The 18,579-nt window shown below is 43.4% G+C and overlaps 2 protein-coding genes across 2 annotated transcripts; both read right to left on the minus strand.

Annotated features, from left to right (window-relative positions):
• Positions 1 to 310: 310 nt before the first annotated feature.
• Positions 311 to 17,007, minus strand: LOC116899244 (glutathione S-transferase alpha-3). Its single transcript, XM_032900849.1, has 7 exons — positions 16,790 to 17,007; positions 11,891 to 11,998; positions 6,395 to 6,446; positions 5,367 to 5,499; positions 4,219 to 4,360; positions 2,397 to 2,528; positions 311 to 685 (listed from the first exon to the last, which is right to left on the minus strand). The coding sequence occupies exons 2-7, from the start codon at positions 11,975 to 11,977 to the stop codon at positions 566 to 568; spliced, it is 666 nt and encodes a 221-aa protein (XP_032756740.1). The 5' UTR covers positions 11,978 to 11,998; positions 16,790 to 17,007; the 3' UTR covers positions 311 to 565.
• Positions 17,008 to 17,661: 654 nt separating this feature from the next.
• LOC116899246 (60S ribosomal protein L10a-like) lies at positions 17,662 to 18,345 on the minus strand. The gene has a single exon (XM_032900853.1). It carries the CDS (start codon positions 18,343 to 18,345, stop codon positions 17,692 to 17,694), a length of 654 nt encoding a protein of 217 aa, XP_032756744.1. The 3' UTR covers positions 17,662 to 17,691.
• Positions 18,346 to 18,579: the final 234 nt, after the last annotated feature.

Genomic DNA, 18,579 nt, shown 5'->3' on the forward strand with positions numbered 1-18,579 from the left:
AAATTCAGAGCTTCAGGGGCGGGGTAAATGACTATATCTGACATATACATCATTCATGCGGTCCCAAGAGAAATGATTGCTCTATATGGAACACAAATATATTGTTTGAGTGATTAATTTTACAGAAAGGTTAATTAGTTGAAGGAAAAAACTTCTTTACAGTGTAAGAGTACACATGTCTGTGTGTAGTCAGGAAGGGCACTCTCCCCACAGAAAGGTTATTTTTACCTAATAAAGAGTTTGACATGAAGATTTCTCCTCTGACAAGGACATTACAACTATTTCATGACGATGTTCGAATACTCCAGACTCTAAGAAGCTTGCGAAGTTTTTATTGAGATTCAAAGTAATATCCGAGGAAGTGATCATGATTTCAAATTTTAACTACAACCAAATAGCATCCCAGCAATTCCTCATGAGTCATGTCTATATGAATTAACACAGAAGCATTAGAAAACGTGTTGGCCTCCCAATAAGTAGGGTCAACATTTAGTCAAAATGCGCAATTGTTGCAAAGCTTTCGAAGGCTGGCTTTGTGAGTACAATGTATCCATAGCTGACTGAATTAACTGAAGATCTTAACTGCAGATTCTACACATTTCTCATCCTCTAACGGCTTCCTCTGGCTGCCAGGCTGAAGAAACTTCTTCACTGTGGGAAGGTTGCTGACTCTGGTTCTCAGGGCCTGCAACAGACAAATCCGAGCCTCAGAGAGCAGCTGAAGAAAGAGTTATGGTTTGCCCAGCCCTGTGCCCCTGCCGGGCAAATGACCAACTGAGCCCCTCCATCAGCAGCACCGGGGTGGAGGTTGGAGACAGACACCCAGAGACAATGAAGATGAGAGGAAGGAAATGGACTTTGCCCCAATGTAACTTAAAGATTCATTCTGTCTGAGTTGTTCCCGTCTTGTTTGGACGCTAATCCTGCAGACTCACCACTTCTCTCAGCACATAGATACATAGAAACACCCAAATAGGTAAAAATGATGATTTGGGATAATATCGTCAGAAATGGTAGTAGAAAGGAAACGGGAACACCTGGATCCAGTCACCACCGACCTTCACTGGGAAAGAAAAATGGGAGTAGCAGGGACTGGCAGTATAGCCCAGTGGTACAGCATTTTCTTGGTAGAAGCAAGGTTTACTCACGAGCACCACAGAAAAAAACAAAGGCACATAAAAAGAGCGTCCTCACGCCTAGGAATGGCTCAGTGGGCAAAGTGCCTGCTCTGCAAGCATGAGGGTGTGAGTTTGGATCCCCAACCCACATATAACCTAGGAGAGTAGTATATGTTTCTGCTTCAATGCTATGGTGCAGAGGGTGGAGAGAGACAGCTCTGAAATTCATCGATTAGTCAGCCTACCAGATCTGATGAGGACCAGGCTCAGTGACAGACTATATCTTAAATAATAAATAAATAAATAAATAAATAAATAAATAAATAAATAAATAAATAAATAAGAAAGAAAGAGAGAGAGAGAGAAAGGAAGGAAGGAAGAAAGAGGGATTGTGATCCAGGAAAGGAGGCTACTGTAGAAAAAAATACAATGTTCATTAATGCAGAAGCTTGAAAAAGATCTCTCCAGATATGTTCATTGTAGAAGCACAATGCTGTATCTTTAATAGAGAGAATCCCATTGAAATCAGGATCAAGTCCAAGGTGGGATAGGGTGTGGGGAGAGAGAGTGGAGACCTGGGGTCTTTCCATTATACAAGAGAGAATATGTGTCCTGAGAGAGTGTCCACCTCAGATTTCCTCATGTAACATGATTCTTTTCATGTCTTGGAACTAGAGTCTAAAATCTCATTTTGTAGGTGTGGCTGGAGGAGAGGGGTAGCAGGAAGAAACTGGGATGTTGTAGGTTGTCCTGATGCTGCTTGTATTCTGATGTTAATTCTGTTTCCTCAAGAGGTGTTACCTCGGTGAGCCATCCATCTCATACTCAGGTGATCTCATGTGAACCTTCTCCCCATTTTAACTGATCAGTAGGAGTCTATGATTGGGCAGTGGAAGGGAAAGGTGGGATTGGAGGTTTGGAGCGGGCAGGTAGTGAGGAAAAGAGGACAAGAGGGGAAGGAGAGAGGACTGAAGAGGAGGAGGAGGAAGCCATGATGGATCAGAACCATGTGGGCAGAAGAAACTTCCAGGAGCAAGGGTTATTACAGCTGGGGAATAAATTAGCATAGTGTTAGATCTGCCCACTCTAACTATGTAGTTTATAACTATGTAGTTTATAATTCTACACTATGTAGTGTAGAATTGTGTGTTTTTATATGGGTTTATTGGGGTTGGAAATAAGCAACACTGGGGCTTGCATCACTGCTAACCTTATGGTTAAAATATTGGATTCAATGACATAAGTAAGATATGGACTGTCCCATATGAAACAGAGTACCTTCAGCAGAGGGAAGTTGGCCAAAGCGCTGGGGTCCAGCTCTTCCACATGGTAGAGAACTTGAACTAGGTAAACATCAGCCCTGCTCAGCCTGTTGCCAACGAGATAATCTTGTCCATGGCTCTTCAACACCTGAGGAATTCAAGATGCTAGTTAGATCTTGGAGATAACTGGCATCAGACCTGGGGCCTCTTGAGTTTTCCTGAGCCTCATATCAAACGTCCCTTCGCTCCCTTGTCAGGTGCATATGAGGCATCGTGCTTGTCCCTAGGCCCTGGCTCATGATAAAATCACGAAACAGATCTCTGACAATCATTCTGTCACCTGTCCTTCCCTACATGTTGGAGACGTGCCAAACTCCTAGCTCCCACTGCACTACTTCGTCCTGACGACCCTAAAGGGGTGAAGCCCTGACATTTGGGGGTAATCCCTCACCGTACTCTGTAGTCTCTTTGCGGGAAGTGGCTTTGCTGCGTGACTGCACCTTTCACACATGCATAGACTGTTTCAGTGACTACCTTCCTCCTCGTTCTGCTTCCCAGTGCTCTCGTGTCTGTGGCATCTACAATAGGCCTGAGCTGTCATCTCTGCAACGTCAGACTCTATATTATGGGATCCTCAGCACTGCTGAAGCATCAGAGGGTTAACTGCATACATGTCTATAATTAATTTTCAAATGCTAGAAATTAAATACCATGGTTAGCTGGTGGGAAGAAGGGTGCATGGGCAGAGACGGGAGGAATGGATACGTACAACAAAGCCAGTACCACAGAATGCTGATTGTGGCATCAAATAGATGATACACAATGTGTTCTTTAAACTAACTTTGTTTCTTTCTGTCTGCCTTCCTCCCTCCCTCCCTCCCTCCTCCCTCCCTCCTCCCTCCCCTCTCGCCCTTTCTTCCTTCTTCTCCCTTCCTTCCTTCCTTCCTTCCTTCCTCCTTCTTCCTTCCTTCCTTCTTCCTTCCTTCCTTCCTTCCTTCCTTTCCTTCCTTCCTTCCTCCTTTCCTATTTTTGAATACAAGGTTTCATATAGCCCAGGTTGGCCTCAAGATCACTACATTTTAGCCTTGTTTTTGTGTAACAGAATCTTAGCAGAGCCATAGTATCTGGCATGAATTCTGAAGTGAAGGCACCTAGACTTTGAAGTGGCCTTTTGTAAATAGTCAGTGATTGTTATTTGAAATTTTACGAGGTTGCTCTTCTGAGGGATTCTTAGAGCCTTTGCATAAGTTAGTCCCTAGGACATAGATGGTAAACCAGGAACTCTCTCCCTCCCTATGTCTGAGAATGGCTTAGGTAATGGTTCCTTCAGACAACCCCTGGATCAGATAAGATGTTTTGGTATGTGGAACCTAAAAAGCCTCTTGTGTAACAAAAAGAGGCTCGGAGAAACAGGGTTCTGGTGTCAATTTATCTGAGAAACCTAGGTTCAATCCTGTAGTATCTCTCCCTCTCCTTCTCCACTTCCCCCTCCCCTTCCCTTCCCCCCTCTGCATTAATTGTCCTGTGTAACCCAAAATGCAGACAGTTTTAAGTAAGTAAGTCTCAAGTAAGTCGGACCCTTGAGATCCTACAGGTTAAGTGCTCATGAATGGCATCCGTGCTCCCAACAAGGGGACGTCAGAGACTTCCTGTACCACATCTTCAATTGAAGACAGATGACGGGCATCCATGAACTAAGGAACAAGTCTGGAACAAGTCTATGGTTTAACTCACACAGTGTTTGGCATTTTGTTGTAGCAACTTTGGCTGCTCAGGACTGTCCCCTGAGGACTCCTAGACCCTCTGAGCATGGGCAAGGTCAGTGAACTTCCTCTCACCTTTTCAAAGGCAGGAAAGTAACGGTTCCTTGCTTTGTCCTTGATTTTGGCAAGACTCGCCTCTTTCTCCCCAGGGGGAATGTAAGGGTAATGGAGAACTATTTCATCCAGATCCGCCACTCCTTCTGCATACATGTCGATGCTGAAAAACAGACAAGCATCTTGCTAAAGCTGTCCTGCCTCAGATTTTACTGCTAAAGGATGTAAAAGGTTGTGGTATATTCGTTCACCTCTGATAGTACCATGGAGCCAGTAATCGCAATCTGATTTTTATTTTCAGATTAGCAGTACTTTGAGATTTTTCAAAAAACAAACATATCTCTCTAGATAGCTCTGGCTGGCCTGTCATTTACTATGGTGACAGGTCTTTGTCACCAAGTTCAGGGATTAAAGGCAAATGCCACCACCTTAGTAATATTCCACTTTGAAAGACTTGACTGTCTAGGAAGCAATGTTCTCTGCATCCTCTCTTTAACATTTGGCTTTTTTTTTTACTTTTTTTTTTTTTACATTATAAATAGCTCATCTGTGTACATACCTGTACGATTATTCCTGAGCATGTATTTTCATTCCCCTTGTGCATTTCTCTATTAATGGAACTGCTAGTGACTTTGATGCTTAGCTTTTTGAGAAACAACTCATAGTTCCATGGAAAAATTTAGTTTGAATAGAGAGGTCCTATCACAGGAGAAAGGAGACCTCAGCATCTGTCTTGGCAGTTTCCACAAAAACCTTCATGCAACCCTAGCGTCTCTGCACTGGACTCTATGAGTCACAAGCAGCCTGGCTGTATATAGATTTAGATGGTGACCTGGAATCATGGCTGTGCCTTGTAATGGTCAGAACTAGAAGATAGACTCTTGGGTCCTCCTTCTCCTTACCCTCAGTCAAGGACTTGGCCTCTGTCCAAAGCTATTGGCTAAAATATCTCTTCTAAAGACTAAACAAATGGAAACAGGATTCCAACATCTCCTATTCAATAGCAACACTTCTCTAACCCTCATGTTCTTCATCTCCATGGTACTCCTCCTAACGGATGTCAGTGTGTGCACATCCAAGCACACAACCCCATTGTGTCCATGAATCCCTTGCCATGGTTATGTTCACTCAAGAGAGGATGAAATCTTTTCCAGAGAAAGTCACCGTACAGGGCTCTCTCCTTCATGTCCTTCCCATAGAGGTTGTATTTGGTGGCAATGTAGTTGAGAATGGCTCTGGTCTGCACCAGCTTCATCCCATCAATCTCCACCATGGGCACTTGCTGGAACATCAAACTCCCATCTATTGGATGAAGCAAAGAGAAAGGGAAAGGAAAATAATTTGTAAAATCTATGGTCAGATACATTTAAAACAAAACAGATTTGATGACTTGATAACTTTCAGCTAAATAGCATTTACATTTTTGTTTTCTGCATCTTCTGTGTCTTTTAAGATTCAGCCTATTACTTTACTGGTATTTTTATTTCATACCACGAACACTAATGCTGTTATCTGTTGACAGGATGTGATGGTGTGTTTATTTCATCTTCACGTATATTTTAGAAAGAAGTTGAAAGAGATATAGTTGTTCTGTCAACAGGTTCCTTTGTAATAAAAAAGAGAGTCCTCAAGTCTCTTGCTGTTCATAATATCAAGACAAGATCATGAATCTGCTTCTATGTGGGTTCCTGTGTGCTTTTCACTAACACAAAGGGACAGTATGTACTGGACAGGCCCAATGATCCTCACCATAGGTGTTGGCCTTCTCCCTTTCTCCCCTTATCCTCTCAGAGGATTCCACATAACCAGCATAATCTTTTTGTTAATCCTCGAACACAGTATGACTAGCAAATCAGTTTGTTAAACCTGCCAGAACTCAAGGTAGGTGACTGACTTCTATTTGCTCCTGGCATCCGGTGAGTTGTATGTGGGTGGAGGGCACTGTGGGAACTGAGCTGACTGCACTGAGCATGTGACAGCAGAGATGGGACCCCCGTGGGGCTCTGGGGATGGTTTCTCAGCGACTACAAAGAGCTTTTCAGCTCCTTTAACTGAGATTTTCAGATCTGCTCACAGAGACTTGTGGTTTACAATCTATCACCTTATCCATCAATGAACACAAGAATTAGGCAGGTTCTTTAATGTTTAAAGTTTCTACCAGAGACTACCCTCAGGAATGTTTAGATCTGTTTCTTACCATTCCTTAGCCTGGCCAGGTCATCTCGTGTTTTCAGAAATTGTTCTTCAAACTAGGAAACAGAAAGAGCAACCAAGTCTTTATTGGTTAATTTCACTTTTTCATTTTGAAGGCTCCTGTCCATAGGATATATGAAATAAGAAAGCTAATTTTAAACTTGTCAAGAACACAGGTAAGCTAGTCATAGCTAATGGGAACTTATAGTGGGTGTCTTATGGCCAGGAGCTGTCGTCACAACACATCGCTTCACCTTACTGTAGTTGACGTCATCTTTCCCAGGACTCTGCCTGTGCTGCCGAGTAAGTCATGACTTACAGGAATGCCAGTAGCAGGGAAATGCCGGTGTGTTCTTCTGGCTATGCATCTGTAATATTTCATCCGATCCCAAGGGGGATCATAAGGAACATTGTGTGTCTCCAGAATGGAATTTGGCATGAGCCTGTGTCTAATATCCTGCCACTAGGCTTCTGCTGTATTTAACAACACTTATCTCTTCAGGAGCCTTGCTTCAGTGAGCGAAGCACTTCCTGTTTGCTAAACTCTTTTTCTCTTGCAAGTAAAGTTGCCTTTCCTGGAAAATGGGGACACAATAATATAGAGTTCCTGATGTAAGAAAGCATTAATATCTCCGTACTATTTTTTTTGCCACTAATCTTTTGTCCTTCTGAATGTATTAGGTCCTTTACACCAACCATGCTACTGAGTCTCCTTGTGTCTCAGTACCCTAATCCATAGAATGCATTTATTTACAATGCCTGTTTTTGGTTGATTTCAAGACTAAATTGCTAAGGCGTGCAAGCCACCTTTAAAACCACCGGTTGTATAGTAAGTGCTCAGTAAGCGTGAGACACCATTAGGGTTTGTAAAAACTTTTTATTGATTCTTCCTGAACATCATATCAACTTCAATCCCATTCATCTCCCTATCCCTCCACATCCTCCATCCACCTTGGCAGTCTTCCCCACACAAAACAAACAAAAGAAAACAAATCCTTCCTGTGGAAGCTGTGTTGGGTCACAGTGGGTCTCACAGCTAATCCAAAAAGCTTTACTTGGAAATGTTGGTTGCAATGGGTCATTGGTCTAGTTCGAGGCCTCCGGCTTTTGCCACACTGTCACTACTGGATCCTCACGAGGATTCCCCTCAGAGATTCTGTTGTTGCTCTGTGTCATGGAGATCCTGATGCTTTGGTTCTGCAGAACTGGCCCCTTCTGAAGCTCCAGCAGTTCATAGGTGGGATAGATGTAACCTACTCTAAGTCCTGGATCTGGGCCTGAGTGGTGGTTGAGTTGTTCAGCCTGCCTACTTTCCCATACCCATGTCACCAGGGCTAGATCTCTTGATTTACACATGCAAGCGATAGAGCTAGCTATCGAGAAGAGGGACTGGCTCTCCAGTGCTCAGACCATTGGGGCCAACTCTCCTACACTCCTACGTCTCCTGTTCCCATGCCACCAAATGATCAACAAGGCACTGGGCCAGCACTCTGACCCTCATATCCTCGGGCTGGTTCATCTTAACCCATGCCACCAGGGCCAGGTCTACTATGCTGTCCTGGCTAGCTGTGGCCTGCTTTCCCAAGTGCAGTAGCCAGCAAGAGGTGGGGACATCATTAGGATTTCAAAAGATGGATGTAAACACAAAAAACACATCTCTCAACTCAAAGGAGATAAGAGAGAGTTTATTTTGGATCTACGTTGGATTGGCCACGGCCTGAGAACATGGGTTTTGATGACCCCAAGTTTTTTTTTGACCCCAAGTTTAATTGTTCCAATAGGGGATCAATTTTATGACAGAACAAAGAAGGCACATGTTAAAGGTATTTTTTAAAATATAGGCGTTGGAAACAATATAGAGGTGGGTTATAGCCATGTGGTAGAATGCTAACCATAGACCTCTGTGCTATCTGATAACATTTCAACTCTTAGGCTGGTGGTGAATCAGCATCAGCTTTTGTTAAGTAAATACATTCCACATTTTTCATCTGTTTATGAGACGTTAGATCTGACACAGAGGTGTACAAAGAATGAACCCAAAGGGGGCTCAAGGTTGTCCAAGATTAGCCTCTGGGTCTGTGGCAAGCCAAACTCTCCATAGTCTTAGTCAGTCTCTGCAGACTTAGCTTCTTTTCAGGAATTCTTGTCCCCAGGTACCTTTTGGCATCATCCCTTTTGTTTTTAAATATAGCTTAAACTATTCTCACATTGCTGAAAAAATGTACTTTGTCCTAGAACCATATCCGATCATTTACATGTTTTCCTGAAATGAGTCATTGTGCGTGTGATGTCTGCTGGGAGCAGGGCCTTGCATCTGCTACAACTCCAGTAGCCATGCATATCTCATAGAGAGAGAGGACAGGTGGATTGTATATAATAATACAAGTTGTTTTGTAGGCAGAACCCAAGGAAAGCCCATGGAACGAGTCATCAAGGCATGTGACTCCTGTGGTTGACATGTTTGCTTGCCCTCGTGGCTTTGTCTCATGTTAGCTGGGAGATGGTATAATCAGTCAGTTAACATGGGAAAGACTTCACTCCCTCATTTGTAAAGTTAGAGGAAGTGTACTCTTCTTTAAAGAATACTGGAAAGTTTTCAAAACACTCAGTACCTCACTTGCCCCACAGAGAGCAAATACCATTACATAATACCTTAGGGTTACTCTCCGTGACTATTTGACTTTTACAGAGCCATTGGTAGTGAAAATTCAGGACTTTGGGCTTATCGAGCATGCTCTGTGGATCAGTTTCTTGTGGTACTGTATGATTCCACTAGTGTATCACGCTCTAGAAGCAATAAGAGGTCGTATGATAACCCTTTGCCAAACACCTAGCCCAGGAAAATCATAAGGGGTAGAAAGTCGTTATCCCAGGAGGGTGGGCAAGGTCAGATGGGGCTGGGAGTGTGATGCTGATGGTGAGGAGGAGGATGGATGGGGAGAGAGTGGTCATCCTTTGGATACAGAAGTTCTGAGGCAGAGGTTCCAGGCCACTTGTTCCCAGCAGGCCCTTCAGTCATGCTGAGAGGCAGGAGAGGAAGCTGGCAACATGGCTTCTTGCTCTGTCTGTACTGACCTTCCTCTACCCAGAGGCATGGGAGTCTTGAAACACAAGGCTGTCATCTGGTTACCCGGGAAACCACACATTCATTTGTGTGAAGAAAACAATCTGGGATGCCTCGACACATTTTTTTTTTCTTTTTTCTTCATTGAATTTGGAACAGGATCGGGCCCCACAACAGATACATTCGCAGAGTAGATGTGAATGGGTGGTAACCTGAGGCTTTGGGAAACAGCTCGCCATGAAGCAAAGGCAGTAGAAACTCATGTGAGAGATAAGACCTCATATAGGGACAAGATCTCTCTGCAGTTTTCATGAGTTCTTTTCTCAGAAAAGTGGCCACCCATTTGTGGGATGCCTCTGCCTGGATTGAAATGTATTCCCTTGTAGAAAGCAGTACCCAGCTGGATCACAAAGATCCCACCAGATTACTGTGCAAAAAAGTATGAAAAAAATGCCTTTTAACCCCGTTTAAAAGAAAAAAAAACTTGATTCATTTTCATTCATACTGTGAATGAAAAATTCCTATAGAGAAGCTATAACTCACTGTGAACCAAAATCCTGTGGGAAAAGTCTGTCTGTCCAATAGACGTTATTGGGATGTCAATGCTCTGGAGAGTTGGAATTTATAGGTTCAGAGTCTAATTTCTTTATCTTGGGCTAGCTTTAGCCTTGTGGAAAAGCCATTCCTTGGTCCACTTTGTATCTGAACTAACATCTTACGATAATAAATAAAAACCTTTTAGAAGCTCTTGACACAGAACACCTTTGACAACAAATGCCCACCAATATATGTTAAACTTAGCTTGACATATTACCTTCTTTGTTCCGTAAAACTATAAAAACCTTTTATGTTGGAACATGGGTGTTGGGCGCAACATATGTCTGTGTTCCCTGGACCATGTTAACTCACAGTGCTTAGTTAGATAGAACAAGCTATCTCTTACTCCTTTTAAGAGGAGAGCTATGGTTATCACAGATACAATATGATGTCCAAAGGCAAGCATTCCATCAGTCTTTTATGGCCCTATACCTCCATGACCCAGAAAAAAAAATCCTGACTTCTCTAGCTAATATGAACGAACATGTTTCATGCTTAACAGGATTGGCATTGTCTCCTGTCCATCTCATCTGGTGTATGTATTTTCAGTGTGATTACATTCATTTCCTAAGAGTGTATGCTTCAGTCCTTTTATTGTTGACGTGTCTGGGGGTGGGTGAAAGTAATCAGAAACCTGTGAGGTTCCTCTTTGTCCCCCTCACTCTCAACAGTTGTCAAGACGTGGCAGCGGGGCTCTTTCTTGTAAGCCCATCCACATCTCTTTTCTCATCCCTTGAAGGAACTCTCAGATCCCATGCACGCATCCACCATCTATACCAACATTGGGTCAACCACACACCGTGCAAAGGTGCTGTCATAGCTTATAGCAGACTTGCAGAGCTATCCCTGCAAGGAGAACGTATAGGTTAAAAACGAGGCGGGAGGAGAGGAGCCACAGTGGAACATTGAGGAGCAGTGTCAGGAACATTCCTTTAAAGCTGACAACGTGGCTCTCAACGTGGAAGCATCATTCATTTGTAGAGAGAAATATCCATTTTCTGCTTTTAGGAATGTCAAACAGCTGGGTGTGGTGAGCATGGCTGTGATCCCACAGCTGGAGAAGCGGAGATATTTTCTGGCTAACTAACCTAGCATGCTTGGTAAGTTCCAGGCCAGTGAAAGAACTGGTCTTTAAGCAAAGCAAAACAAACAGAACAACAAAACAAAACAATCAGTGACTGGTACCTGAGAAATCAGATGAAATGTTATCCTCCGGCCTCCACAAATGTGCCTAACTACATACACTTACGCATCCTTACACCCGGATATATACGCAAATCATGAAACATAGAATCTGTGTAAAGGAAAACAACAACAATACACGAAAACACTAAACATTAAAGGCCCTTTAACATCCCCAAGAAGGTGATGTTCGTGTTTCTATTTTTTCTTTTAATGGCATAACTTTTAGGTTTAGCTTTTTAATTAAAGTTTAAATTTAAAGAAAGTATATAGTTTAGATAAATTACACTTCTTTTAGTTTGAGTTTTATTTTTTATTCTCTCTCCTTTTGTGTGTGTGTGTCTGTGTGTGTGTGTGTGTGTGTGTGTGTGTGTGTGTGTGTGTGTGTGTGTGTGTGTGTGTGTGTGTGTGTGTGTGTGTGTGAAATCAGTTCCTCTGGAATTGCAGCTAGTGTTCTTAACTGCTGAGCCATCTCCCGGCCCATATTTTAATGTTAATGATCGATGACAAAAACAATTCATAATCTATTAGGATAAATCTGTGAATCAAGAGTTGGCACTTTTTTATCTTAGGTCATTCAGTAAGACGCTTTGTCAGTTCGTGTGAGGAAAGTGTTTGACAACGAGGTCCCACTCAAATGACTCACGCAGAACTTACCTCTACTCCAGCTGCAGCCAGGAGCCACCGGATGGGCTCCATTCTCCCCCTGCCATCGAAGTAGTGAAGGACTGGCTTCCCCGGCATGGCAGCAATTGCTTGAGTTCTCTAAACAGAGATGAAGCACAGCCTGTTCTAGCAGTCTGTCCTGCGAGGGGGTCTGGACAACGGCTGCTAAAGAAGTGTCTGCCTTCTTTAGGGCAGGGTCGGAGACATCCCAGGACTCTGTTCCATGGTCCAAATTGGTACCTATCAGGAGCCACCCTCAGGTTGCACCAAACCAGTTTAGTGTCCCCATCGGTTAATATGTGACTTAAAAAAACATAGGATCAGAGTTCACAGTGGAGGATGGTAACATGTGGGACATTATAGGAAAACAAAGTGCCAGCAAACTACAGTCTCTCTCTTCCTTCCCCTCCTCTCATGTCCCTCCCTCTCCCCCTCCTGGTGAAGGTCTAACCCAGGGCTTTTCACAGGCTAGGCGAGCCCTGTACTCCTGAGCCTCATCCCCAGCCCAGATCTCCTCTAACACACTGCCTTTAGCACGCACATGGCCACATGAACTGCCTATTTCTCCATGGCTCAGTTAAGGAACCTGGACATCAGTAAGTTTAATGCAGTGTGCACAATTGCCCTGAAGTCAGGGATGGACAGGAAGAGTCAGAGGGAGGAACAAAGACAAGAAGGCTCTGTTCCCTCATAAGCGAGCACATCAAACCCAGAGGACACGGCTGACAGAGCGATGGCCACGGCAGCAGGCACTGTTCGGCCCTTTGGCTGTTAAGCTGCATTTGAGTAAGAACAGAGCGGACTTCAGAAGCTGTGCTTGACCACATGGAGAGAATATGCTAAGAATTACTCAGGTGTCCCTCAAAATAACCAAATTCTCCCCACAGACACAGAATCCTAACTTCTTGATTCTATGTCTGCTTCTGCATTTCAATGGTGCTCAGTTCATTTTACAGAATATAGATAGGACCAGGTTAAGGGTGTCCAGCTACGCCATGCTGAGTATTCTTGTTAGCTCATCTTCTCCTTATCCTAATTTTAAAACATCATCTGCTGGGACTATTAAATATTTTTTTAAGTGCACTGCTGGAAAGACAGAGGTTTCTGGAATAGCTTGCCCAAATGAAGCACTGTTCTGGTTTTAACTCATCCGTTTAAAATTTGAGTCTAGGATTTACTTCCTATGGTATTGGTTTTCAAAATGTGTGTGGAAATCTCTAGGAGGGCTATGAAGATCACCATTTTTTTTAATGGACTAGGAAAAAGATAAGAAGTACCAGAGTACAGAAAGGGTTAAATAGGTGACCGTGCTTTCAGTTCAGTGTGTACGCCATACAGATGAATAGATGTGTGTCCATATGCTCAATTAGTCATTGCTAAGAATTAGGAGATCCTGCATGAGTCCAGTGAGGAAATATGACAGCTCCCCATCTCAGGATGCTTGGAGGTAGCATACACACACACACACACACACACACACGCACACACACACAAACAAACAAAACTTAAATAAATTTTAAGAAGCAATGGCCCCCGGGACAGATGGGACCAATGAAGTCATGGATATAAAACTAAACTCAGGGGCATCACACTTTCCTTCTACAGATCCTAATAGCTGTTACAAATAGCTGTTGTCGTTGGAGAGCTTTTGATACTGTACAGTTGGAAACACTATCCTTGTCTTTACTAACATGTATTTTTTTAAGTATATGCACTTGGATTTAAAATAGCAAATTACTTTAAATACCTTCACTTAGAACATAGAGTTCCTGAGCCCCAAACTTTATGTTGTAAAATCTACAGTAATTATAATCGCTTCATTATTTTTATATCTTTTATTTATATTTCTATATTTTATATATATTATTTCATGTTCCTATTAGGTAGAACGATTGAGCAGGAGGAAGCGATAGTAAAGTTCGAGTGGCTGCAGGGAATCCTTGGGAACCCTGAGCCAAGCGGTTCAATTCTGCTCACTAAACCGATTAGCATCTATAGAGGATCACATTACATGACATTTCATCATAACGCCCTGCCCCTCACGCTATCACTCTGCAGTCTCCACACAAGAGCTTTCTAATGGTCAGTTCTCTGCCATGGCAAAGGGTATCACACAGCCGCACAGAGTCAACAGAGAATGAGAACCAGAGAGACTGAATGATTTCATGGGGTCTCACATGTTCCTCAGCCACATCCAGGTCCTGTCAGTAACCACCCTGGGGGGCAGCTGTTGGTGCTCCTTCACAGAGGGTTTCAGGGAGTTCGGGGAGAAGCAACACACTCCCGCTCTCAGAGTATTGCCCTTGTCCTAGTTACAGGTCAGGGCTTCTCCACTCCACCCTGGAGCCCTCCTGAGCTCCATGCTGCTCTCCTGAGCACCTACTGCCCATTTTCCCAGAGTCCTTCAGCCAAGTCAGTGTTGGAAGAGGGACTAGAGGGAGCATCTAACGCACGAATGCCTTTCTGTTAGCAGGTCTGGGGAGACTTCAGGGAAAGAAAAGACAGATAAAGGTTTTCAGTGCTTTACTGTGAAGCTTTAGGAGCTCAGTGTGAGAAGATTAATGTTGCTGTCTTTGTCCCACTAAGAAAACTTGTGCTGAGTGAGTTGGGACACGACTTCCATCCCAGTACCTGAGACGTCGAGGCAGGAGGATAAGAGTTTGAGCTAAATATTAACCAAATGTTTCAAAATAACAACAAAACACTACAAGCATACAAAAAGAACATGAAGAAAACATGTTTAGAAAAAATGGATTTCTTTTGAAATGAACAAATCCATAAAGGTTTGAAGTAGTAAATTAAAGGAGTTCTATTTCTGGTTAATCCTAACATCTGATTAAGGGTGACACCTTAGAGGTAGAAGGAAGTCTCACAGATTAAATCCTTCCACTTTTACAGACCTATGAACTCAATAGATTTCTAAATCTGAGTCTCCCTTTCCCTTCTCACTGTAGAAAGTTGCACCCTCCCTCCAGAAGCTAATGAACAACACAATAAATCAATAGGCATAACACTCATAACAGACATCGCACAAGCATGTTCACCATTGCCTCCGTTCCTGGGAGACTAGTGTGTGTATGAACACATCAGCCATCCATCATATCTGAAGAAACCGTGATGTACCAGCGAAGGATGATTTTCCAACATGGTCCTTTCTCTCTAGAGTTTAAAGACATCCATGTGCCTTGTGGAAACCTGGCAGAGCACAATGTGTTCAACGGTAACCTCACATATGTGTTTTGGAAACCTCAATCCATGAATCCTGATTCAGATGACCAAGCAAAAAGAACCATAAGAGAAGGCAGGTGAGCTAAGAGATTGGGGACCTCTCTGTTTTTCATTGGGATGGGGAGCTATTTGCCAAATACAGAAGACTTTGGAAGTCTGAGATGTCTCCCTCCCTCCCGTCACATCAGGACCACATCTCACCCAAACATTACTTGGGTAGCATCTTGCCAGCCTGCTCCTCTAAAATGTCTATTCAATATCCTTCTCCACCAACTCACTTCCTATGAATTGTTAGACCTGGTTACTCTGACATCTGGACTTTCAGAAAACTTCACAGTCTTTCTTTTATAATAGGTCCCTTTCCCCCAGTGCTAACATTTGTTCTGTGTCATTGTTGACTTCCACATTCTAATGACCTCTGCATTCTGGCTACCTGTCAAATGCTCCCATGTTTGCCCTCTCTGTTAATAATTCTGAAGTGTTAATCCTTGAGACGGCAGGTCCTCATTGATCGTCAGGACTTATTGCTTGCCGTCTACTGAGGTTGGGGAGACATATTGGGCTCCCACAGCCTGAAGGTAATGCACATGTGAAACACCACACTCTTTGGTGGTAGAGGTCAGGGGTCTGTCTCAACATTCTAAAACAGAGAGGGAGGAAGCCCTTCATAGATTGGGTAGCCAGGTAACAGGGGAAGTGTCCTGTAGTGATTTCCTCTGAACTAAAACAATCTTGGGAAAGGAAGGACTAGCCTTATAATTCTGAGAAAGCTAAGGTAACCTAAGAGACTTAGGAAGATCATAAAAGCTGTAAGATTTACAAGGCCCCTCCCCATGTTTACAAAAGCAGTGAACAAAAGCAGGAAATTTTCAATGAAGCTTCCTAGAAGCTAGACAGGACGGTCTAGGAGGCAGCTTTTGAGTCATTACCAATGCCTTTGATTCAGACGCACGCCTGTTAGTAACCTCAATCAAGGATTTAAATGTTAGGCAACGGGTTTAGGCCTGCTTACTTTTAATCCAAGAAGTTTCCCCATAACACTATATTGTATGTGGTTTATGAGGTCCATTGCACTGGTCTATGGTCTGATAGGACAGAATGCAGTCCAAAAAGCTTAATGATCAAAGCATGTGGTTAGACTATAAACATAACTCATTATGTTAGTCAAAATTTCAAGCAGCTAAGGAGAGGACCTTGATTTCTTTCCTCATCTTTTCATTTCTTTGTCCTTGTGGCTTGCCTCAGCCTCCCAATTCCCAATTGCACCCTGGTTTCTTCTGTAGAAAAAGCGACTCTAGCTTGAATCCCATGCTTCTTTTTCCTGGACATAATTCCAGGTTGTCTAGGCTGTTTCCTACTCTATTCTCACCTTATTAAGTCAGTTCGCTTCTGAGCATTAAATCCTTATACCATAATCTTCTAAATCCTTCCTTTTCAAATCTCTGCAACAATGTATCCAGCAAAAATGGAGTCAACAACTCTTAAACTGTCCCTGAGGGAGGTACACCAAGTCTGCATAACCCAAGTGTAAAAGAAATGTTTGCTTGTGCTAAAGTATTTTCTATGTACCTAAGGGGTGTGTGTGTATGTGTGTGTGTGTGTGTGTGTGTGTGTGTGTGTGTGTGTGTGTTAGGTAGAAAAATTGATTCGATCAGTACTTACCTTGTTAGAAAGCTGCTCCCTCTAAGTTTCACAACACATCAAGAGTCCCGGATGTTTTATAGCTCTTTACTGCATTTGACTAAGCCCTTCCCACTTAAGGGGAGACAGTCCAATAAGGGAAAAGCTGCTCCCACAGTGTCCAGTGGCCAGAAATTTCTATGAGAGATTAGAAGAAAAATGCAAAGTCATGCCTGAGTTGCTAAACAGTTGGTTAATGTGTTTCCCCTCCAATGCTGCCAGCAGAAAGCTGGCAGGAAGTCTTTCAACAAGTTTAACTCTTTGGAAGTCAGTGTAGATCCATTTTCCAGGAAAGTTCCCGTGAGGTTTCATAGGTGGCAGGCAAGGGCTAAAGAAAACGGGACATCTCTGTTTCTAAGCTGGGAGGTGCTATGAAGAGCATGCCACTAGGGAGTATTTCTGTTGCCTGGCCATGGTGGGGAACGTGCTTAGACTAAAAGGAGATGTTTTTCTTGAGCTTCACATCGACATGGGTGTCCTGGATTTTACCTTCTCACCAAAAGGCCTTCAGATGTGCTCTGTGTTCAGTTAGACAGTTACTATTAATTTTCTCAATTATTGTGTCTTGAATTATTTTCACATTTATGTTTCATTTTTAACGTAATATAACATGAGCATAATGTGTTCAATATGATTAATGAATTTCATACATGTCATGTCCCTGTAAAGGGGCCCAAAATATGTCCTTAGTGCCTACTCAGTAAATTAATGTACAACATTTTTTGACAGAAAGTGAAATAGTATTGAAAAATCCAACTTATCCATCATTTTCACCCATCAACTGCTGCTGCTTTTTGTCAACTATGCTGTATACTGTAGAGTAAGTTATCATGTGTCCCTTTTTTTTTTTCCCCGATGGCAGCACCGAGGTTTATTGGAGCATCCTAATACAGACGCTGAGGCTTGCCCATGGTGCTCTTGGTGTACAGAGCTCGGACGTTCTGCCAGATTTTCTTGAGTAAGGACACCAAGAAATTGACAGCCAGGTGGATGTTGTAGACCAGCTCGTCATCGGTCATCTTCACGTGGCCGACGGCAACAGCCAGACACAGCACCTTCTTCATCTGGAACTTGATTGTGGATTTCACCTCATCCACTTTGGCCACCTTGTTTTCATTGTGTGTCAGCAGGGAGGGGAACTTGCCCGCCTTGTTTAGGCCTGGGCCCAGGATACGTGGGATTTGCTTGATGAGAGACTCGGAGGCCAAAAAGGCATCGTACTTCTTGGCCAGCTTTTTGAGCAACTTCTTGTTCTTGTTAAGCTTCTTGAGTGCCTCGATCTCCATGTGGGGGATATCCACGGCCTTGGCTTCACCACAGTGCTGCTGGTCCCCCAGGACGCACATGGAGAACTTGGGGCGAGGGGTGGACTTAAGCCTGATGGTGCCTGAGAAGCGTTTGTCCTTCTGAGGGTCGTGGTTCTTCAGGCTGATCTGCGGCTCCACCGTCTCCAGACATTTGCGGTGCTTACGCTGGTTCCCGTGCAGGACTTCCCGCACCGCCTCGTAGAGGGTGTCGCGTGAAACTTTGCTGCTCATGGGTGTGGCTGTGGGAACCGGAAAAAAAGCCATGTGTCCCTTTCAAAATATACACCCATGTCCAAACCCCAGGATATTTTAAATATGAATTGAATTAGAAAAGGCTTTTTAGAGATATGTATTTAATTGGTAGGGAGTCCATCTTTAATAATCTGTATAAAACTTCCAGTGTGGCAGCAGGCACCTCCATAGAAGCAGAGATGTGAACAGGTGAGCTGGGGAAGAAAGAACTCG

This window comes from Rattus rattus, chromosome 4, assembly GCF_011064425.1.
Source record: "Rattus rattus isolate New Zealand chromosome 4, Rrattus_CSIRO_v1, whole genome shotgun sequence".
NCBI classification, from domain to species: domain Eukaryota; kingdom Metazoa; phylum Chordata; class Mammalia; order Rodentia; family Muridae; genus Rattus; species Rattus rattus.